The following is a 25,290-nucleotide window of genomic DNA, read 5'->3' on the forward strand; positions in this document are numbered from 1 at the left end:
TAATTATAAGTCTAATTAATATGGAGCCAACGCTGAGCAACTAATTAGTAGATTCATGAGAGAGGAATCACCCCCCCCCCCCATTAATATGAAAACCTTTTTTTACAGTCCTATCCCATACGTTAAAAATCTCACTTTTTGTATATTGTAGACAGTGATATTTAAAATTGGTCTGTTTTTTGTTTTTTTTAACCAGCAGCCTGTCTGAAATTTCAGTAGATATCTGGTTGCCACGGGCAAGTTTTACCCTAGCAACCAGTCAGTAGTTTCAGTGAGAGGCCTGAACAGAAAGATAAATAACATGTAACAATACATTTGTAGCCTCACAGAGTAATATGTTTTTGGCTGTTGGGGTCAGTGACCCCTGTCTAAAGGCTGATGAGTAGGGTAATTCAAACACTTTAAAAAAAAAAAAAAGACCAATTGAAAAGTTGTTCAGAATAGGACATTTTAAAGTATAGTATGCGAACTACTCCTTTAGCCGCATTGTCTCCAAAGTGAACAACCCCCAGCCTGGACAAAAGCTCTTCCTCACTGATTTGCTCTATTGGCATTAAAGGGGATCTATCGCAAAATTAAAAATTGGTAAAAAGAATCATTGCATAAAGTTATTAAAAAGTCTAAATATAATGCATTAAAAAAAAAGTACAGTTTTTAAAATGTCATTCTAGTGAATCCATACACAGCTGCTTCTCTCCTACCTGCCTCTGGCTAGCTCTGAGGTCGGGTTGCGTTTCTCTGCATAACAGTTCTGTCCTGTCTCTCATTGGCTGTCAGTGCTGTCACTCATAAACTGTGTGAAGCCAGCATCGTTGCTAAATGGCTTCAAAGGCTCCGTTTTTCATGCCCTGCTGGAGTGACCCTCTACTGAGTCAGACCCTCCCCACCCCCTGCAGCCAGCCTCCATACTTATGTAACTTTTAGGGCTAGTCCACACGGGGAGATAGCGACGCGTTTGCGGTCGCGGCGACAAAGCGCCGCGACAGTCGCCGCGACCGGCGCAGGCGACAGTTTTGTATGGGCGCCTATGTAAAAACGCCTGTGCTAACCACACGAGGCGATGCGCTTTTCAACAGTCGCCTGAAAAAGCCTGGCGAGGCATTTTCAGGCGACTGTTGAAAAGCGCATCGCCTCGTGTGGTTAGCACAGGCGTTTTTACATAGGCGCCCATACAAAACTGTCGCCTGCGCCGGTCGCGGCGCTTTGTCGCTATCTCCCCGTGTGGAATAGCCCTTAAAATATGGTTTCACACAAAGCTGCTGTACTTCTGCACCTCCCCCTCCCATCTGGAAAAGTGGAAAGCTAGGTAGCCTGTAAGAAGCTCCTTCTCTCCCCTGACTCAGCCCCCCCCTGCAGTCAGTCAGCATCGTAGTTTTTACAAGTACGTCTCCTGTTCATGAAGACTTTCACTCCTTCTCAAACTCCCCCCTCCCTCCCAGAAACGAGGCATAAAGAAATAAAGGTGGACTGGGTAACAGTGTGTGAATCTCAGCCGCACATTAGTCTGTATGAGACACTGAGATGCAGCCGTGTTAGATAAAGTGGAAGTTCAAACTGGAGCAGCAGCACCTTCAATACTTATGCATCTCAGGGAACCTATCACAGCCACAATCAAACACATTAATCTCACCAGTACAACCAAAAACACGTTTAATCAAACTACATATATAGTTTTTTGAAAAAAAATGCAGGTTTTAAAAAAAATCCCTTACTTTGTCAAATGGGTTCTTTCACTGAGGGAGGCCATACTGAGACTATAACATGCAAATTTCAGGAGCATGCTCAGATTGTATCATTGTCTTGAGTATTCTACCCAGAATGCCTTGTTTTAGTAAACTCATCCACTAGAAGTATCAGGAGATTTCCCTCTCTTGTCCCCTGCTGGTGATGTCATTATGCAAATGAAGGACACACAGTAACTTCCAGCAGGTGGCAGCACTACTGTACAGCAGCTAACACACAGGTTTGGCTGATTTGAAAATAGCTTAGAAGGGTTGATAAGCAACAAGGAATTTCAACTGAGCATGTGCGAGATTTCAGAGCTGCAGCTGGCTGGGAAGATATAGGTAGGAGGAGCCAGTGAAATCCAAGATGGCTGCCTCAGCTAGAACTGCAGTGGAGATAGGGGAGATCTTGCAGAAGGGATAGTGAGCTGAAGATTTACATTATACAAAATTCTGTTTTAAAAATTGGATTTCTTGAACTCTCGCAGTGTATTTCACATAGTGCAAGGTATGAAAATCACTGTGGTTTATGTAACCCCTTCCCTGCATGTTGTAGTGGAGCCCTCAAATCTGTAGTGTATATTCCTGATGGGGCCTTGTCAGTACTTTAATACAGGTATGGGACCTGTTATCCCGAATGCTCGGGGTTTTCCGGATAACAGATCTTTCTGTAATTTGGATCTTCATCTCTTAAGTCTACTAGAAAGTCATGTAAACATTAAATAAACCCAATAGGCTGGTTTTGCTTCCAATAAGGATTAATTATATCTTAGTTGGGATCAAGTACAAGATACTGTTTTATTATTACACAGAAAAAGGAAATCATGTTTAAAAAATGGATTATTTAATTATAACGGGGTCTATAAGAGACGGCCATTACGTAATTCGGAGCTTTCTGGATAACAGGTTTCCAGATAACAGATCCCATACCTATATATCACTTGTCTCCCCCCACCCCCCTTATTATGCTGTTTCATTACACAATTTCACACTCTACAGGCAGAGACACGCTCAGATTCAGGGGGATTAGTCGCCCATTGACAAATCTCAAAAGGAAATTCGGGGAGATTAGTCGCCCAGAAGAAGAGATTTACCCGAATCTGAGTGTGTGTTTCTGCCCTACAAATGACAAACTTTTTTTTTTTAATAATTTTATTAGGAATAATTCCTAGTGGGTTATGAAGAAAACTTCCATTGTTCAGGTTGAGGGGTGGGAAAAAAAAAGTTGCGTCATGAAGATCTGCTCAGCAATAAACAATAAAACATCAGTGGGACTATGATACAATGGGCAAAACACAAGGGCAAAGCGACATGCAATGATTCTAAAGAACAAAAATCTGCTGAGTAACAGGATCATGTGACCCTTTGCTGGAGTTTAGTCGGCTCGTTGAACCTCAGAGACCCTCGACTGGCCAAGGAATTGCCCCGGGCTGGGCTCAGTCTCAGGACATGGCTAAAACAAAGGATATGGGGCAATAACTATATAACTTCTAGTGTTCCAATTCATTTGCTGCCGTGAAAATGGCTAAAAATCACTTTTTTTGGCATATGGTGAAAAATAAATATTTATGGAATGCTACAGTTTATCACTATGGAATGACTGGGACATTTAAAATGAATAAAGCAAATGGTTTCAGCAGGGGGCGCCATGGAGCGGAGCACAAAAGAAAAGGGCATGCGTATTCAAAACTCAGGGTCGAGTTCTAGAGCGTCACAATAATGAAGCCCAGGCGTATAGGCTTTGGGAATAGGGGAAAGTAAAACCAGAATACACTTTCACACAAGGGGAGGGATTTATTTTTTATCGGTTATTTTATGCCGAGCCACATTGCCCTGGAGGCAACTGGGCAAGAAAATTCTGCAAATAACCGACAACAAATGTTGAAACATTAGAGTGTGTGTCTCCCGTCCCAGTTTCTTTTAAACGTTTAATAACCGAGATGCAAAAAACTAGATTGGATGTTACAAGCCTACAGCGATTGTATCCATTGTGTCCTTAGCTGGAGACTGTCCATTTAGCGTTTGGAGAGTTCGTTGGAAAGCCAATCAAGTCCTTCATACAGGCCCGTGCCCTGAGTAGCGCAGGTTGCTTGTACGTACCACTGAAAGGCAAAGGAAAACGACTTCCATTGGTTGCAGGATAACACAGATTTTATACAGTTAAGACAATAAATCTATGGAGACATGGATATTCCCCTGTACTACACACAATACAGCAGGATACTCTCTGACTAATCATTTCCATACAGTATAATGGATCCCCTCCCTCATCTTGCTCCATTCCAGTACCTCTGCTTTCCATAATGGGTGATGCACAGAGTCTTTGGAAAGCAGAGAGACTTAAAGGAACAGTAACACCCGCTTTAAAGGAAAACTATAGCCTCAAAATGAATACTTGAGCAACAGATAGTTTATATCAAATCAAGTGGCATATTAAAGAATCTTATCAAACTAGAATATATATTTAAGTAAATATTGCCCATTTACATCTCTTGCCTTGAACCATTTCATGATGGTCTGTGTGTTGCCTCAGAGATCACCTGACCAGAAATACTGCAGCTCTCACTGTAACAGGAAGAGATCACCTGACCAGAAATACTGCAGCTCTAACTGTAACAGGAAGAGATCACCTGACCAGAAATACTGCAGCTCTAACTGTAACAGGAAGAGATCACCTGACCAGAAATACTACAACTCTAACTGTAACAGGAAGAAGTGTTGAAGCAAAAGACACAACTCGGTCTGTTAATTGGCTCATGTGACCTAACAAATACAGTTTGTTTGGTTTGTTTGTGTGCACAGTAAATCATACGATCTCAGGGGGCTGTCCTTATTTTTAAAATGGCAATTTTCTATTTATGATTACCCACTGGCACATACTACTAAAAAACTATATTATTATGAAAATGGTTTATTTACATGAAGCAGGGTTTTACATGAGCTGTTATGTGATTTTTTTTATAGAGACCTACATTATTTAAGGGGTGTCCTTTAAAGGAGAGCTAAACCTCCTAATGAGAAAAGCCCCATCTATTACCCCCCATAGTTCTTCATCTCTGATTCCTCCAATCTCACTTCTTCATGCAGAGTAGTGCAGCGGAGCTTCAGGGCACCATCTTCAGTTTTCATTGGATCTTCTTCCTTCCCTCCGGCAATTTACAGCTTTCTGGCACATGCACAGTTAGTGTGAATACCAGACCAGCTCCAACTACGAATGCGCCAAATATCTCCGTGTCGGTGGTCCCTTTCCGAAAAAAACGGAGATGGTGCCCTGGAGCTCCGCTGAATTACTCTGCATTAAGAAGTGAGATTGACATTTGGGGATACTTTTTGCACTAATGCAATGCACTATGGGGGGTTTAGTTCCGCTTTAAGTATCACAACCCTATGAAACAGCATGCCTAAGTTTTTGTTGGGTAGAGAGATTTATTTATAAACAAATCACATTTTCCATGAGTAGTTATCTAGGCTACACAGGATACTCAATGAAATCAGGTCACTGCTTTTTTTAGATGAGAAGTTGCTAATGCCTTGTACACCTCCTATCAAACTTTATCTTTAAAGGAGAAACAAACCCCGTACTAGCGGGGTTTCCAGTCACAAACAACTGCGCTTCTGATTTTTCGGAAATTTGTGACTTTTGGCGCATTGGTTTGTGACCGGAAGTCTACTCCAAATGCGCATGCACCGAAACTCCGCTCAGATTCCGAAGACAAAAAAAAAAAAGAAGATGTCGCATGTGAACTCCCAAGGCCAGATCTGAACGGAGGGGTAAGTAAACAATTAGGGGCATTCGCCCGGGGGGGGGCAGTTAGGCTGTGGGGGAGGAGGGAGGTTGGTCTACGCAGGGTAGGGGGGTAGGGGTTTTTTCTAGTACAGGTTTGTTTCTCCTTTAAGTCCCGCAGCAAAGTAAGCAACAGATATTTTGTGCGTGTTACTGTGTGTATTACTTTGTGTGTTTGTGTGTTACGGTGTGTGTGTGTGTCAACTAGGGATGCACCGAATCCAGGATTCAGCCTTTTTCAGCAGGATTCGGCCAAATCCTTCTGCCCGGCCAAACCAAATTTGCATATGCAAATAAGGGTTGAGTTAGGGAAATCGCGTGACTTTTTTTTCACAAAACAAGGAAGTAAAAAATGTTTTCCCCTTCCCACCCCTAATTTGCATATGTAAATTCGGTTTTGGTTCGGTATTCAGCAGAATCTTTTGTGAAGGTTTCGAGGGTTCGGCCGAATCCAAAATAGTGGATTCGTGCATCCCTAATGTTAACGTAGACCAGTGATCCCAACCAGTGGCTCCTAAGCAACATGTTGCTCTCCAACCCCTTGGATGTTGTCCCCTGTGGTCTCAAAGCAGGTGATTATTTTTCAATTCCAGGCTTGGATGCAAGTTTTGGTTGTATAAAAAACAGGCATATTGCAGACATTGCAAACAGAGTTTCCTGTAGCTGCCAGTACCCATAGGGGCTAACAAATAGCCAATCACAGTCCTTATTTGGCACCCATGATCTTTTTGAATGTTTGTGTTGCTCCCCACTCTTTTTTAAATGTGGCTCACAAGAAAAAAAGTTTGGGGAACAGCCGAGTTATGAGTTTGTTTGTTGCACGGAGATACTTACAGTCCTGTTGCGGAGAGTCTGAAGTGTCAGCTTGTCTGTCATCTCACTGATGGCCATTGCATTGGGCAGATCTTGTTTGTTGGCGAACACAAGGAGCACTGCGTCCCGAAGCTCATCTTCTTGAAGCTGAGAAGGAACAGTTATAATTTACTGTACAGATCTAGTTCTGACACAAGGGATCCAGTATCCCGCATTATCATTAAATTCAATCATTCAAGAACCCTGGGAATTGCACAGATGTAGGTTTCTTTGGGTGTAAATGATTGAGAAATCCAACGGTGCAGCATTAGCAAACACTTTGTTGCAGCCTTTAAAAATTTAATTTTTTCGTGGTAAATACTTTCTGACATTAAGGGGCGGATTTATTAAGGGTTGGATACTAAATTCAAATTCTCGAATTGTATTCCTGACATTCGAGGTATTTTTTGGGAGAAAAAACTTGATTTAAATTTAGTTGAATTTGATTCGAGTTTTTCAGTCGCTAATATTAGTTTGAGTTTTAGACGTTCAAATTTTCTCTTAAATAACCTCCCATTCGAGAGTAAAAAAAAAAAAATTGACAAGAATTAGAAATTTAACCTTTGATAAATGGGCCTCTTAGTATGGCTAGTGCTCTGCATCCAAATCACTTATGTTATGTGGATCATCCGAATACTCAGGAGAAACAATTCATCGGACTCTCAAACTTCCCTTAGTGCAACCAACTATTTGTTTGCCCCAGAAGTTAAGGTTTCATTAGAAATATAATAACTTTCATCACAAAAACAAAGAGAATTTGTTTCTCACTTTATAAACATGCCAATTGCCCTCTAAGAACACAAACGAGGCATTACTCCATGGTAACACTGGGAGAGGGTTTGTGCACGTGTAAAGGGGGTTAAAAATTGTGCTAGAATGTCTTTTTTTATCCACTTACCATTTTCTGTAATTCCTCTGCAGCTTCCTGAATTCTCTCTCTGTCATTGCTATCTACTACAAATATGAGGCCCTGGGGAGAAAGAAGTCAGTATGAATGCAAATCTGAGTAGTAGCAGCTGTAGGTCTCCAACACACTGGGGCTCATTTATAAACACTGGGCAACTTTGCCCCTGGGCAGTAACCCATAGCAACCAGTCATTAGCTTTTTTCCCGTAGAGAGAATATCTATTATGCGCTGAGTGTATACACATAGTAGAGCGGACACCTACCTGTGTATTCTGGAAATAATGTCTCCACAGGGGGCGGATTTTATCTTGGCCACCCACGTCCCACACAGTAAAGCAGATATTTTTGTATTCAACGGTTTCCACATTAAAACCTAAAATTGGATGAGAAAAGGATACAGTTAAGTTAAAGGAGAAGGAAAGCTACGAAGGCATTTTATTGCCAATAGATCAGCTGCAATAGTGTAAGGTAGAATGCTATATTTATTTTTGTAGCATGCTTTACCGTTCCCGACTAAAAAGCTCTCTGTTAGGATAGCAGTTGCCATATTAGCTTAATGTGACACCACTTCCTGGCTGAGTCTCTCCCTGCTCACTCATAGCTCTGGGCTCAGATTACAGCAGAGAGGGGAGGAGGGAGAGAGGAGTAAACTGAGCATGCTCAAGCCCTAGCCCTGGAGGTTTGAGCTGAAAACAGGAAGTCTGATACAGAAGCCCATGAGTACACAATAGAAGGAAAGAAATGTGCTGTTTCTTTTGACAGAGAACTCAGAGCAGCATTACTTTGAGGGGTTACTGGTGTATTTATATAGACCTTTCTGATAAAGCTTACTTAATTTTGACCTTTGCTTTTCCTTTAAAGGGGTTTTTCACCTTCCAAACACTTTTTTTTTTTCAGTTTTCAGATTATTTACCATACACAGCTTTCCATCTTTTGTTTACTGGTTTCCCAAAATGTAACGTTAAATTTCAATGTTCCTGTCTCTGGTGATTTCAATCTGGCAGCTCAGTGATCCAGGAGCATCTGAACTGTTACAATTTGCTCCATTTAGTTGCTCCAATTAGTTGATACATTTCTTAGCAGCATCTCTGGAATATTAGCAACTATTGTATCAAACAGCTCCCTTTAATGAGACTCAGATTCTGCTCAGCAGGGACAAACATAACAAATGTATCAACTTAGATGAGTTTACAGGTTCAGCAACCCCACATCTGCTTTTTTCCTTTACTACTATGCAGTGTACCCCCATTTGATTGGCACTTACCAATGGTGGGAATGGTTGTTACAATTTCGCCTAACTTTAATTTGTAGAGAATGGTCGTCTTGCCGGCAGCATCCAAACCAACTGTGGAGAAAAACACAAGAAAGGATAATGTCAGCTGCAGTCAATTCTATAAAACAGGGCATTTTCGGTATACAGGATTATTCTATAAATGTGTGTTACTGGATTAGCTGCCATTGCACTAGGCTGTTTGGACTCTGCCTGCCCTCCTGTCTAGTTATACTTCTCTTTCAAGAATTTGGGCTCATTAAGTAAACACTTGAACAGCAACCCATTTCAGCCAAAAAGAAACTTGCTTTGTTCAGCAGAAGGAAGAGCAGTTCAATCAGACTGGTTACTACACAAAGGCACATTTGCCCAGTGTTAGTAAATGAGCAGGGTATGGCCTAGTCTAGAATAACCAAAAGGTTTGGTGAACAGTAACAGCCCCTAAGTTTGCTCATAGTCTGTACAGAGAGATCCCATAAAATTATGGCAGCATAGGTATTCCCTGTACTAAGCACAATTCAGCAGGAACAGCCCCTTAGTTTGCTCATAGTCTGTACAGAGAGATCCCATAAAACTATGGCAGCATAGGTATTCCCTGTGCTAAGCACAATTCAGCAGGAACAGCCCCCTAAGTTTGCTCATAGTCTGTACAGAGAGATCCCATAAAACTATGGCAGCACAGGTATTCCCCTGTACTAAGCACAATTCAGCAGGAACAGTCCCTAAGTTTGCTCATAGTCTGTACAGAGAGATCCCATAAAACTATGGCAGCGTTGGTATTCCCTGTACGAAGCAACTTATTAATTTCAAACTTCACTATACTGCACCTCCCAGACGTTCCCGTGCTACTCCAGCCCATTATACGCGTCTCATAGCTTGTGTGCCAATGCCCAGCTACTAAGGAAAAGAGTGCACCACTGCCTCCCGTATGGTCAAAACTAGGGTTATGCGAGTCGTATGTCAAGTGGGACCAGGACTTAACCGGTCTCACAGAAAACCAATGGTCTCAGGCACTTTTGATCCCATCCAGAGTATCCCTAAACTACAAATACAGACTCATTTAGCTTTATTTTATCTATAGAGCCTATTATACCAAGCCCAGACTGCACAGAATGGATCCTTTATTTCTCCCCTTTGTAACCGCTGTGCTCAACAGAATGGTACCCTTCTCCTTATTCTCTGGAACGGGAAGAAGTTGGAGTCATACTTAACCAAAATCCTAGAAACACTATCTAGAAATTGAAAAAGCTTTGTACACTAAGAATGGACGAGAACAATCTTACAGGGCAATATGGGAAAAGTGGAACACATCATAAATTACTCTAATTGGCAATATAATCTTAAACCGAGATCACTGTGTATAATTGTAATCATTGATAAACGCTGTGTCAAAGCACGATCTGTAAACATTTGCTTACACTGCCTATGTTCCCTGTAATGCATGTATATATATTATCTCAAATAAAGTTTTTGAGCCAAAAAAAAAAAAAAGAGTATACCTTAAAAATAAGTGAATGTAAAATTGATGAAGGGGCTATTCTAAGCACTTTTGTCATTTAAGCTCCCCATAGACGCCACGATTCTTCTTGCCGAACGACCAATTTTAGAGAAGTCTGACCAATCCTTCGAAATTATCGTGCGGATAATGGGATTCGAACGATCCTACATCTTACAATTTTTCGGCTGACAGGAAATTGATCGGCCAGGTCAAAAAATCTTTGTCGGTCCCAGTGCAATCTATCTATGTTTGCAGGGCCAAGCAGGCAGCTCCCCTTTGTTTTCCTGGTCTTTTTAGTTGATGGTCAATTCGTACGATCGTTCCGAGAAAATCGGGTCGGATCGGATCTTTTAAAAATCCCAACATCTATGGCCAGCTTTCATTCATTCATTCGTTATTTATTTATTTAATATATAATAAGGGACCAGCAGCACCTGCTGGTCAGTTTCTGACCACCAATTAGTCAAGGAAGTGGTCAGGAAAAAGAAAAAAGCTGCTCTGATGTTCTTGTTTAGGAAGACAAAAAACTTTCACACATTTTTTCCTAAGCAGACGAATATTAGAGCAGGCTCTTTCTTTCTCCTGACAACTTCCATGACTACTTGGTGGTCAGAAAATGAACAGCAGGTGGCGCTGTTGTAACAAAATTCATTCATTAACAGAACATGTATCCCTTAATATATTGGAATGAAAATAAATAATGAAAGTACATTGCAAAAGTGCTTAAAATAGCACTCATCAATATTACATTCACTTGTTTTAAAGGTTTACTTATCCTTTAAGAGACTGCTGCTCTTTGTGAAAGGACGGGGAGGTCTGTTTCCAATACAGAAGCAGTGTTAAAAGTGTATATAAACACACTAATACAAAATAGGGCTTATCTGATCAAACAAACTACTGAACCCACTTAGTCTAGGGTGATAGAATGGTAGCTACCAATGCCCACTCTGCAACCCCCCCCCCTTTATATGCTGCACTAAATGAAACCAGACAGGGACCAACTGTATAAAGGGAGTCCTCAAGTTACACACACCCAACTACATACAACGCATACTTACTAGGGATGCACCGAATGCACTATTTTGGATTCTGCAGAACCCCGAATCCTTTGCGAAAAAATAGTCCGCAAACCAAACCAAATCCTAATTTGCATATGCAAATTAGGGATGGGAAGCGGAGATTTTTTTTTCTTCCTTGTTTTGTGACAATAAGTCACATGATTTCGCTCCCTGCCCCTTATTTGCATATGCAAATTAGGATTCGGATTTGGTTCAGATGTTCAGAAGGATTCTGCCAAATCCAAAACATGCTGAAAAAAGACTGAATCCTGGATTTGGCGCATCCCTAAAACTTACAGTCAGAGCCTATTACAGTAAAATACTGTGGCTTGCTTGACTTATCTTAGCATTTAGCTTTCATAAACCACCTGCCCAATCCCCTCTGGCGTTTGTTCTCTACTGTAGAGCACAGAAATAAAATACTATGTTAAGACAAACATCAGTCTAAGTTGCATTTAATAAGTAAATGTAAATGATTAGACATTCAAATTCAACTTAAAGGAATTGTTCAGTATAAAAATAAAAACTGTGTAAATAAATAGACTGTGCAAGATAAAAAATGTATCTAATATAGTTAGCAAAAATGTAATGTATAAAGGCTGGAGTGACTGGATGTGTAACATAATAGCCAGAATACTACTTCCTGCTTTTCAGCTCTCTTGCTTTCCACTGATTGGTTACCAGGCAGTAACCAATCAGAGACTTGAGGAGGGGGACACATGGATCATATCAGTTGCTTTTGAATCTGAGCTGAATGCTAAGGATCGTTTGCAAAATCACTTTGGAATTTTTACCATGCCCGATCTATATCGATCGGGGAAGCCCGTCAGAGGGCCCAACACACGGGCCAATAAGCTGCGGACTCGGTCTGTTGGCAGCTTTTATAGGCTCGTGGGCCTTTAGAGAGCTGAAAAGCAGGAAGTAGTGTTCTGTTATGTTACACATACAGTCACTCCAGCCTTTATACATTACATTTTAACTATATTAGATACATTATTTATTTTGCACAGTCTATTTACCCAGTTTTTATTTTCACACTGAACTGTTCCTTTAAGAACAAACCTACAGACTCTAATGTAACCCAGGGAATGCCTGTACAGGAGAAGACAATATAAAGTTGTATTGTAGATTTTGTATCACTATGGGTGGGGGCAGAGAACAGGTCTCTTGAAATAAGTGATAATCCCACCCTGCTAATGCAATGTCCCCCTGTAAGAATCTTACAATGAAACAGATCTGTATTTTACAAGGAGCATAATCTGGAGCACATTTATCTGCTGAGAAATTCCATTTCAGAAGAAGAACTCATCATATGAATAACATACAGACTCCCTGTGGAGGGTCCATATACCCCACCATTACATACGGACAAGAACAAGGGGGGCTTCTGAATGAGAGACCCTTAGCAGTTCAATTGCCAATATTTAAGGTGGGATCTGTTACAAATGACTGCAAAATTATTTATTCACATAAGTCATGTGCTCAGGGTTAAAGGTCACATCGGGGCTTAGCCAGTGCAATGGAAGCAGCAGGGAGCAGGATGCAAGTGCCAAGTTAAACTGCCACACGGAGCTATTGTATGTTTACATAAGTGTCTCACAAGAGACACGTGTCACCTTATTGGTGTAAACTCCCTTCTCTACACTGAAAAAGTAAACTAGGAACATTCAGCTATATTCCCGGTATCTCAAAGAAATCCAAAACCTGGCACTGGCTTTGTGCCTTCATCCGGGCCAGAATCAGGTTTGGATTCCACTACAAAGGAGAATGCCCCTTCTGCCACTGCAAATACAATGTGGGTATTAATTTGATGCCCTGTATGAGAATAAGTGAATAAATTGGATATAAAAAGGTATGGGATCCATTATCCGGAAACCCGTTATCCAGAAAGCTTCGAACTCCCTTTTATCCAAATAATCCAAAATTTAAGTGATTTCCCTTTTCTCTGTAATAATAAAACAGTAGCTTGTATTTGATCCCAACTAAGATATAATTTATTCTTATTGGGCGCAAAACCAGCCTATTGGGTTTATTTCATGTTTACATGATTTTCTAGTAGATTACGGAAAGATCCATTATCCAGAAAACCCCAGGTCCAGAGTATTCTGAATAACAGGTCTCATACCTTGATTTATATAATTGGTGAAAACAGCAATAGTGAACTCACCAATGTGCACAAGCAGTTCACTGGTTCCAATGGCATAGCCTAAATACAATGACCCCAATTCCATCCCACCTCCACTCTAGGGGGTAACATTCCCTTTTGCAACCTTTTATGACAGGGGTCAGTATCAGAGTGTTGGTATAAAGCTCCTCGTCTCTCCATAGTACGAAATCTTCCCTATGTCACAGCTAGGGTTGCCACCTGGCCACTGTTTTATGGCTGATCCCAAGGTTATTAAAAGGGAAAAAAGATAAATATATAGGAAGGCCGGTATTTTTTTCCCCAAAAAATGTGGCAACCCTAGTCACAGCTATACTGTGAATTGCACAAGGAGCCCTGTATGGATCTGTAGGCAATAACCCAGTCAGAACATTGTGAACCAATAAAGTTAATTGGGAATGTATAAAGGCCATGATTTCTCTCTCCTGTTGTGTTTGTACAAGTGTCACATTTGTGAGCTACTCGTTAAACCCATTAGCACTCAAATAAGAACCACTAAAATGTGCAACCCATTCATTCATGACTATATAGGACACAGCAGTTGAATGAATACAAATAAACAGTCGCTATGCAGAGGCGGAGCTATTGAGAGTGCAGGTACAAGGCACGTGTAAAGGTATTCACCTCCATCGAGCAGATGCTGCTTCCTGGTTCCTGACTCGCGGTCATGTGACAATAAAGGTAAAACCTGGTCACTATCTCAATGGAACATGTTCCACCCAGCGGCATCTCTTACCTAATTAAACGAATATAACTCGTACTAACATTACACACCACTGTTACTATTAAACCAATAATAATCGTTTCTCTCTCTCTCTGCCTGACCTCCTCTGTACCTTATTGCATTATAAACTATAGCTACAAGGGATAATTATAGAATATTACACACATTCAAGGACTTGCTAATGAGCCCCCAATTAGCAGGGCCCTTTCCCTGTGTGCGTGACCTGCCACTATTCCTGTACATACTGCTGTGCAACATTCACACATTATAATTGTACTACTATTATGTATTTCCAGGCAACAGGCATATGCTTATCAGCCCCAAATCATTAGGGGTCCATCCCAGTTGATTAGTGTATAAACTGTCAGCGATCTACCCACACAGCACAATGTTATGCAATGAGTTGGTGCTACACAGGCAAAGAATAAGGAGCAAATACTCATTTTACACAATTCTCCAACTCATACAGCAGAACAGGCAGTGGTTGTACATAACAGGGACAGAGCAGCACCAATATCTCACGTTTTCCAGGACAAGGACTAATAACTCTCAATTGTGTGTAACAATAATGTGTCGCACAAATATACTGCAGTACAGACACTGCTGGAGTTACACACAAATCATTTACTGCTCCAATAATAAGGGAGCCCAGGTTGGTGTATAAAGTGTATCAATGAGCTGCAAGTAATCTCTCCCCACAGAGCTGCGCAGGGGCAACACAGAGGGACACAGGGTCTGGTGGGGGGATATAATGTCATAGAAATCCAGTGTCCCCCTATTTCCCCAGCAGCTTCTCTGGGAATAAATCCCCCTCCCAATGGAACTGCCCAGAGGCCTAACTATCCAGGGAACACTGGCTGCAACTACTGGGGGGCCACAGGCAAATCCCCTGAGCCCTGGCACACACCTCCCCCAAATCCTCACACACCTCCCCCCAAATCAACTCACAGACCCCCAAATCCTCTCACACACCTCCCCCCAAATCCTCACACACCTCCCCCCAAATCAACTCACAGACCCCCAAATCCTCTCACACACCTCCCCCAAATCCTCACACACCTCCCCCCAAATCAACTCACAGACCCCCAAATCCTCTCACACACCTCCCCCCAAATCCTCTCACAAAACCCCAAATCCTCTCACACCACCCCCCAAATCCTCTCACACACCTCCCCCCAAATCCTCTCACACCACCCCCCAAATGCTCTCACACACCTCCCCCCAAACTAAATCACAGACCCCCAAATCCTCTCACAAACCTGCCCCCAAATCCTCACACACCTCCCCCCAAATCCCCTGACAGCCCCACAGAGAGGCCACTGAGGAGCAGCAGTAAAACAGCAGAGGCTGACGGGAGATTTAGTGCGAGCGCAGAGAATATGAGGGAAGGGTTAGTGCTAAAGGCTACATTGTATCTATATTATATTATTATTATTATTATCCGCAGGCCCAGCGCCTCACCCATGAGAATCCGCATCTGTTTCTTGCCGAAGAGCCGAGAGAAGAGCGAGGAGATGGTGAGGCCCATGGCTGCGCTGTGCGTCTGAGAAAGCTCTGTGACCTGCCGCCTCTATCCGTCTCCCTCTGCCACGTCACGCAGGGCCCCGGCAGCGCTTCCAACGCGGTCGAAATGACGTCACCAGCGCCACATCCCGAGCAGAGGCGGAAGTGGGGGGAAGGGGGTGGGGCGTATGCGGAACTGGAGACAGGGCGTTCCCGCGAAGGGAGTGACGTTTCGAGAAAAAGGTGGGCGCGGCGCACGGGCAAGAAAAAATGGTCCGGCCCCCAGTTTGGTTTGAGCGGCAGGAGAATGTGGAGGGCGTGGTTTGGGTGCGGCGACTCGTAGGGGGCGTGGCTCACTGGCAAGTGGAGTGGGCGGTACTCAGGGGAGATGTGGAGGCAGCTGGGCGTCTTTTTCTTCTTAGCAACCGGCTCCCTAGTGACACTGACCGCCATATTGTCCCCACCCTAGTGGAGCTGTAAGGCCGTGTATTCCACTGATGTTTGTCTATTTTATTGTCTGTCTCTCTCTCTGGACAGTCTCATTGCTGTCTCTACAGTCTCATTACTGTCTGTCTCTTTCTGTACAGTCTTATTGGTGTGTGTCTGTCTGTCTGTCTCTGGACAGTCTCATTACTGTATGTCTTTATACAGTCTCATTGCTGTCTGTCTCTTTCTGTACAGTCTCATTACTGTCTGTCTTTATACAGTCTCATTGCTCTGTGACCTCTCTCTCTCTATACAGCCTCATTGCTGTCTGTCTCTTTCTGTACAGTCTCATTGGTGTCTGTCTGTCTCTGTACAGTCTCATTACTGTCTGTCTGTCTCTGTACAGTCTCATTACTGTATGTCTTTATACAGTCTCATTGCTGTCTGTCTCTTTCTGTACAGTCTCATTACTGTCTGTCTCTGTACAGTCTCATTACTGTCTGTCTGTCTCTGTACAGTCTCATTACTGTATGTCTTTATACAGTCTCATTGCTGTCTGTCTCTTTCTGTACAGTCTCATTACTGTCTGTCTCTGTACAGTCTCATTACTGTCTGTCTGTCTCTGTACAGTCTCATTACTGTCTGTCTGTCTCTGGACAGTCTCATTACTGTATGTCTTTATACAGTCTCATTGCTGTCTGTCTCTTTCTGTACAGTCTCATTACTGTCTGTCTCTGTACAGTCTCATTACTGTCTGTCTGTCTCTGTACAGTCTCATTACTGTCTGTCTGTCTCTGTACAGTCTCATTACTGTCTGTCTTTATACAGTCTCATTGCTCTGTGACCTCTCTCTCTCTATACAGCCTCATTGCTGTCTGTCTCTTTCTGTACAGTCTCATTGGTGTCTGTCTGTCTCTGTACAGTCTCATTACTGTCTGTCTGTCTCTGTACAGTCTCATTACTGTCTGTCTGTCTCTGTACAGTCTCATTACTGTCTGTCTGTCTCTGTACAGTCTCATTACTGTATGTCTTTATACAGTCTCATTGCTGTCTGTCTCTTTCTGTACAGTCTCATTACTGTCTGTCTCTGTACAGTCTCATTACTGTCTGTCTGTCTCTGTACAGTCTCATTACTGTCTGTCTGTCTCTGTACAGTCTCATTACTGTCTGTCTGTCTCTGGACAGTCTCATTACTGTATGTCTTTATACAGTCTCATTGCTGTCTGTCTCTTTCTGTACAGTCTCATTACTGTCTGTCTCTGTACAGTCTCATTACTGTCTGTCTGTCTCTGTACAGTCTCATTACTGTCTGTCTGTCTCTGTACAGTCTCATTACTGTCTGTCTTTATACAGTCTCATTGCTCTGTGACCTCTCTCTCTCTATACAGCCTCATTGCTGTCTGTCTCTTTCTGTACAGTCTCATTGGTGTCTGTCTGTCTCTGTACAGTCTCATTACTGTCTCTCTGTCTTTATACAGTCTCATTGCTGTCTGTCTCTCTCTTTCTGTACAGTCTCATTGGTGTGTGTCTGTCTCTACAGTCTTGTTACTGTCTGTCTGTCTCTGGACAGTCTCATTGGTGTGTGTGTCACATTATTAGCTGTGTCTAGAGCTGCTGTGAGGTGCAGATACCAGAGAATCCCTTGCACGTGTCTAATAAGTGAATCCCCTATGAGTGAATCCAGTGATGCTCCAGAGGCTTTACTGCACTGCTGCAAATACAACACTCTGGTCAATAAAAAAAAAAGAAATGAATGTCCCCTGAAAGACTGTGACTGTGAGAGACACAACAAGCCCCGCCCCTTGTACTTACACATGTACCCAAGTATCTCTTTCCTTGGCTGGGCCGTGTCACAGAGGGGCAAAAGCAGGTGAACCCGGGGGCACTGAGGGCAATGGCACTTTTTCATCCTTTGTTTTTTGCTTTTAAAACTCACTTTTCTCTTATTGTGCAGTTTGTTTTGTGTTACATTCCAGTGTAGGGTGTGGCTGATACCTGTCCTCAATGTAAATAACAAACTGTGGGTCAGTTGTGTAGTTACTCGCAGTGATACAATGGGACTCTCCATATTCAGTGACCAGTGATAAAAGCTCTATGTAAAGCCTGTCCCACCCTAATATTCTTCTCTTGTCATTACCAGGGGGCTGGGGTGTCTGTCAGAGGGGCAATTAGTGACCCAGGAGCTGAGAGGTGACATGGGATGACTGTTAGTACATAAGGAATCGCCGGGGAATTAATGTCCCACACACTGCTGACTCCTTTATTGGCAAATAAGGCGACTTCGGAAAGCAAAGCGCACTAATTGCCATCCCGCCGGCGATTTACATTCTAGCCGACGGGAGGTAGTTCGGGGAGATTAGTCGCCCGAAGAAACAGAGATTTGTCGCTCTGCAACTATTCTCCCCGAATCTGCACTCAGGAAAACAGAGGGGAGTTTAAAGGATAAGTAAACCTTTAAAGGATAAGTGAATGTAAAATTGATGAGGGGGCTATTCTTAAAAATTTTGCAATGTACATTCATTATTTATTTTCTTTTTGTTCCAAGATATTAAGGGATACATGTGCTGTTAATATGAATGAATTGTGTTACAACAGCGCCACCTGCTGGTCAGTTTCCCACCAGTCTGACCACCAAGTAGTCAAGGAAGTTGTCAGGAGAAAGAAAGAGGCTGATGTTCTTCTGCTTAGGAAAGATGTGGGAAAGGTTTCTCATTTTATTCCTAAGCAGAAGAACATCAGCCTCTTTCTTTCTCCTGACAACTTCCTTGACTACTTGCTGGTCAGACTGGTGGGAAACTGACCAGCAGGTGGCGCTGTTGTAGCAAAATTCATTCATATTAACTGTACATGTATTGGAATTGAAAGAAAATAAATAATGAATGTACATTGCAAAAGTGCTTAGAATAGCCCCCTCATCAATTTTACATTCATTTATTTTAAAGGTTTACGTATCCTTTAAAGCGACATGATCATCACAAAGTTACCCTCTATGAATCATTGGGAAAGTAAAAAGTAAATATATATATATTTAGATTCACACTTATACAAGCTTTCAAGCTAATTTTTGTGTACTTCGACTAGGGGATAGTCCAAATTCAATTTGAATTTGAAAAAAATTAAAAAATTCGAAATTTATCATGCACTGTTCTTTAAAAATTCAACTTCACCCATACACCATCTAAAACCTGCCGAATTGCTGCTTTAGCCTATGGGAGACCTCCTAGAACCTATTTGGAGTCAATTGGTGGACTTTGAAAAATCAAAGGTTTTTTGGGAAAAACTTTGAATCGAATTTGATCGATTGCGCTATTAATTCGAATTCAGCCGAATACGGACCTATTCGATCAAAAACAGACCTATTCAACCCAAAAAAAACTTTGGCTTAATTTCAGTTGGTCTTTTAGAATTCGAATTTCAAAGTTTTTTCAATTTGAAACTCGACCCTTGAAAAATATGCCCCTATAAGTGACCCCTGACTCGTCCCTGGTTCCAGTCAATACTAGGCTCCAGTAACTAATATAGTCCCACAGCAGCCAATCACAGACTATACAGGTATGGGACCTGTTATCCAGAATGCTCAAGACCTGGGGTATTCAGGATAAGGGGTCTTTCCATAATTTGGATCACTGTACCTTAATACAGTCAAACACTTTTTTTCAGTTCAGTTGGTTTCAGACAGTTCAGTTACTTTCTATTTTCTATTTGTGACTGTTTTTCTAATATTGAAGTTAAAGTGTCATTTTTCACCTACTGCAGATGTGGGAGGGGGGTCGCCGACCCTGTAAACTCTTCTAAATTGATACATTTAGGGGCATATTTATCAAGGGTCGAATTTCAAATTTGAAAAATTTCGAAATTCGAATTCAAAAAGACCAACTGAAATTAAGTTTTTTTTTGTCGAATAGGTCAGTTTTCGATCGAATACGGCCGTTTTCAGCTGAATTTGAATTGTACGAATCGAATTAATAGCGCATTCGATCGAATTTGATTCAAAGTTTTTCCCCAAAAAAACTTTGATTTTTCAAAGTCCACCAATTGACTCCAAATAGGTTCTAGGAGGTCCCCCATAGGCTAAAGCAGCAATTCTGCAGGTTTTAGATGGCGAATGGTCGAAGTTGAATTTTTAAAGAGACAGTACATGATACATTTTGATATTCACATTTTTTTCAAATTTGAATCGATTTTCGACTATTTCCTAGTCAAAGTACACAAAAAAAAGCTTGAAAATCTAATTTTTTTAATTAGAATTTTCACTTCGACCCTTGATAAATCTGCCCCTAAATGGAGCAGATTTTAACAGATCAGATGCTTTTGGGTCACTGAGATGCCAAACTCAAACACCAAAAACAGGAACTTTAAACTTACATTTTGGGGAAATGGTAAAAAATAAAAGATGGAAAGCAAATGAAAACTGGTGAACAATCTGAAACAAACTGAACCGAAAAAGGGTCTGGAAGGTGAACAACCCCTTTAATGCTGCTAAAAATCATGTAAACATTAAGGGGCAAATTCATCAAGGGTCGAATATCGAGGGTTAATTAACCCTTGATATTCGACTGGGAAATAAAATCGAAGTCGAAGGAATTTAGCGCAAATAGTTCGACCTTCCCCATAGGCTAACATAAGCTTTTAGATGGCGAACTAGGGGTCGAAGAAAAAAAAAATTCAAAATTTTAAATTTATCATGTACTGTTCCTTTTAAGAAATCAAATTGGACTATTCGCCATCTAAAACCTGACGAATTGTTTTTTAGCCTATGAGGGACCTCCTACAATCAATTCGGAGTCATTTGGGGGATTGTTAAAAAAAATATATATTTTTTTTTTTGTTTTTTTTTTCTCAAATAGAATTCGATTGAATTTGGTTCGAATTTGCAGCTCGATCCTATTCCTTTTTTTTTTTTAAATATTTAAATAAATAAATAAATTTAAATAAATTTCGATTGGTTGGGGTTTTTTTGAATTTCGAGTTGATGGGAGTTGTTGGGAGGTTTTAGAAACTCCCATAAACTGGAAATTCGAACCTTGATCAATCTGCCCCCAATAAGGATTAATTATATCTTAGTTGGGATCAAGTACAAGTTACTGTTTTATTATTACACAGAAAAAGGAAATCATTTTTAAAAATTTAGGTTATTTGGATAAAATGCAGAGAATGTGTGAGAAGGCCTTTCTGTAATTTGGAGCTTTCTGGATAATGAGTTTCCGGGTAACGGACATTATAACCTGTATATAAAAATGATATTAGGGCAGAAATATTATGTATAGTAATGAAAACCATAAAGCCCAGACTTGCTGTAGACCTATGAGATATAAAACTGATTCAGGAGGCTCAGTAACATCTCTTAGGTGCTCCCGAAACCTTGGGAAAGATTCAGACCTGTTTGATCATTAATCAGTAGGATTCTATTTAAGAAGTAATTTATTTTCTGCGCTGGAACAAATCATTGTGGCACGGGAATAATGGCTAATCCCAGCATGCACTCTGCTCAGCGAGCTCCGGCTTTCATATATGTGTCAGTGCATTAAAGGGGACATATAACCCCCCATAAACCTGTGTAACTGCTCACACTTCTCTTTTAAGCACTTCTGCAACTGACATCACTTTCATTTTAGATTTCATGGTATTTGATATTAAAATATTATCAATATGTAACAAGAGCACTCCTGCAGTTCTGTCTGGGGAGTCCTGCAGCGGGTCGGGGTACCCGTGGGTTATCCGCAAAAACCTGCGGTACCCTGTGGGTTGCAGGTAGAAGTTCGGGGTGCGGGTGTAGACATGGGTCGGGGGTTCTGCAGGTTTGCGGGTCGGGCCGCAGGTCTTCTCAAGATCACGCCTACTTCCGATGATGTCACTTCCAGTTTACAATGACAGCACTTCCTGTTTTACTCCTTTTTTTCTGATCACGCCTTCTTCCGATTATGTCACTTCCATTTTACAATGACATCACTTCTTGTTTTACTCCTTTTTTTTCTGATCACGCCTACTTCCGATGATGTCACTTGCGGTTTACAATGACAGCACTTCCTGATTCTTGATGGTCAGCGGGTCAGAATGCGGTTGTGGGTCTGGGTTGAGGATTGCAGGTTGCGGGTAGGGGTTCCAAAAAATGGACCCACGCAGGACTCCAGCGGGAGATACACAGAAAGGCAAAAACTTAAAGGGGCTGTTAACCTTTAAATTACCATTCAGTATAACATAATGAGTGATATTCTAGCTAATTTGTAATTGGTCTTCATTTTCTATGAATTTGTGGGTTTTGTGTTTTTTCGATTTTTACTCAGCAGCTCTCCAGTTTGCAATTTCAGCTGCCCAGCCGCATTATGGGGACGTGTGCGTCCCCATTCAATTACACCAGCTGCGCCGGCGTTCTTTCGCCGGCGCACTGGGAAGGTGAAGTGTAGGCGGGCGCTAGGACCGTGCGGCTGCCTGGTCGGACCGCGCGGCCTAGGGGCGGCCGGCAAAGAAATCCGGCACTGTGAATAATAGAGGCCTGAACAGAAAGATGAGTAATAAAAAGTAGTGATAACAATACGATGTGTAGCCTTACAGAGCATTTGCTTTTTTATGGGGTCAGTGACCCCCAATTGAAATCTGAAAAGAGCCAGAAGAAGGCAAATAATTAAAAAACTATAATTAAGAGGATTAAACAGCTAAAAAAGAAAAAAAAAACACTTACCACTACAACTGTGTAATGAGGGCGGAACAACAAAATTAAAAAATCAGCAATATATTTTATAGATCAGCCAATTGTGTAAACCATATGATACAGTTATGGGACCTGTTATCCAGAATGCTCTGTTATGGGACCTGTTATCCAGAATGCTCTGGACCTGGGGTTTTCCAGATAAGAGATCTCTCTGTAATTTGGATCTTCATAACTTAAGTCTACTAGAAAATCATGTTTAAATCACATGAAATAACCCCAATAGGCTGGTTTTGCTTCCAATAAGGATTAATTATATCTTAGTTGGGATCAAGTACAAGATACTGTTTTATTATTACACAGAAAAAGGAAATCATTTTTAAATATGTGAATTATTTGGATAAAATGGAGTCTTTGGGAGACGGCCTTTCCATAATTCAGAGCTTTCTAGATAACAGGTTTCCAGATCCCATACCTGTATCATATCGCCATTCAATACATTGGTACAAAGGAGTTCAGGGCATCATTTATATTTGAGACATTTAAGTGCTATACCAGTGCTGAGCCACACGAGGGCACCATTTCATTTCCTTATGGTTTAATTGCCAAACTTGCTGCAACTCACAATACATATAATGTATAAAGTAACTGCAAGATAAGGCTTTCTGTGCGGAATAACAACCAGAGAATTATAAAATATAATTCTTCATTATAAACCGTTTCTTCAAACTGACCTTGGGACAGATCTCCAGAATGTTGTTCTCCAATGAAAACAAAGGTTGCCCTGTCCTTTAGGCATATGGCCTCATAAAGGGCTCAGGGCAAGTTGTTCTCACTTGGGACAGAGCGTAAGTAGAAACCTTTGGGCTGTACAATAAATAACTGTGCAATCTGCTGAATTTGGAGAGGGGAAAGCATGGGGATGGCAGGTCACATTGTCCAATAACAGAAACAACTACATTATAGGGTGAGTTTACTGATAAATAAGCCTGTGTGGCACTGGCACTGATTGTGTGTTTAGCCAGAGAAAAGAAATAATGAACAAGCCAAATTGAAAGGGATACTGACATTTTTTCCCCAAAACACATCAGTTAATAGTGCTGCTCCAGCAGAATTCTGCACTGAAATTCATTTCTCAAAAGAGCAAACAGAATTTTTTATATTTAATTTTGAAATCTGACATGGGGGCTAGACATATTGTCAGTTTCCCAGGTGCCCCAGTCATGTGACTTGTGCTCTGATAAACTTCAGTCAATTTTTGCTGCTGTACTGCAACACAAGATAACAGCTGCCTGGTAGATCTTTAAAGGGATTCCGTCATGGTTTTTATGATGTAGTTTTTATTTCTAAATGACACTGTTTACACTGCAAGTAATTCTCACTCTACAATATAAAATGTCATTCCTGAACCAGCAAGTGTATTTAGTTGTAATATTGGTGTGTAGGTGCATCTCAGGTCATTTTGCCTGGTCATGTGATTTCAGAAAGAGCCAGCACTTTAGGATGGAACTGCTTTCTGGCAGGCTGTTGTTTCTCCTACTCAATGTAACTGAATGTGTCTCAGTGGGACCTGGATTTTACTATTGAGTGCTGTTCTTAGATCTACCAGGCAGCTGTTATCTTGTGTTAGGGAGCTGCTATCTGGTTACCTTCCCATTGTTCTGTTGTTTGGCTGCTGGGGGGGGGGAAAGGGATGGGGGTGATATCACTCCAACTTGCAGTACAGCAGTAAAGAATGACTGAAGTTTATCAGAGCAAAAGTCACATGACTGGGGGCAACAGGGAAACTGACAATATGTCTAGCCCCATGTCAGATATCAATTAAATATAAAAAAACATCTGTTTGCTCTTTTGAGAAATGGATGTCACTGCACAATTCTATTAACTGCAGCACTATTAACTGTGTTAACATTTTTTCCCATGACAGTGTCTCTTTAAGGCCATATCACCATAGGTGTCTTCATTTCCACTAAAAGAAAATCGAGTTTTTTTAATATTCATACTGATTTATATTAATAATGACTTGCTTTCTGGGTAGATCAAATTTAATTATATTGCAATATACAGTATGGACAAACAATCCCTGTTTTGTTTAAAGGGTAAGGCATTTTTCAGTAGCAGTAGCACAAAATGTCTCTGTCTTAAATATATTGATAATGGGTTGAGTGCTGAGGACTCTTGTATTTGACTATATGTATTTTGTGGTCACAGCCCCACTTAATGGTTTCAAAATTATTGGTGAGCAAGTTGGCAATTGTGGCGAGACACAGATATTGAGCAGGAAAACCACAAGGACCGAGGGCCTGAACTTGTAGAGTGACGGTGGTGGCACATGGGGAGATTAGTCGCCAATCTTCGGTAAGAACGCAAAACGGCGGCGGGATGGCATACGCGTTGCTTCATTTTCCGAAGTCGCCCAAAGTTTCCTCGGGAGGCAACTTTGGAAAAGCGATGCGTATGTCATCCCACGGGCGAGTCACATTCTTGCTGACGGGAAGCAGATTAGTCGCCCGCAGTAGAGAAGATTTGTCGATTGGTGACTATTCTCCCCATGTGCCACGAAGGGTCAAATAACTATACTAATAAAAACAACAAATACTAGGGAAAGTTAGTCCTTAAAGCTTATTGTTTCTTGCTGATCTTCTTACAGTCTCTCAGCTGTACGCAAAATCTCCAAATACAAAGAAAGACCAGCGCCTGTGGCAACAGAAATTAAAAAACGAATATAGTGTAAT

The 25,290-nt window shown here is 41.4% G+C and overlaps 1 protein-coding gene across 1 annotated transcript; it reads right to left on the reverse strand.

The window, feature by feature from the left end:
- Positions 1-2,871: 2,871 nt before the first annotated feature.
- Positions 2,872-15,549, reverse strand: arf4.S (ADP ribosylation factor 4 S homeolog). Its single transcript, NM_001089071.1, is given in 6 exon segments — positions 2,872-3,826; positions 6,343-6,468; positions 7,259-7,330; positions 7,530-7,639; positions 8,531-8,611; positions 15,442-15,549. Coding segments are annotated over 6 exon segments (543 nt in total). The 5' UTR covers positions 15,509-15,549; the 3' UTR covers positions 2,872-3,739.
- Positions 15,550-25,290: the final 9,741 nt, after the last annotated feature.

The sequence above is a fragment of the Xenopus laevis genome, chromosome 4S (assembly GCF_017654675.1).
Source record: "Xenopus laevis strain J_2021 chromosome 4S, Xenopus_laevis_v10.1, whole genome shotgun sequence".
Classification (NCBI taxonomy): domain Eukaryota; kingdom Metazoa; phylum Chordata; class Amphibia; order Anura; family Pipidae; genus Xenopus; species Xenopus laevis.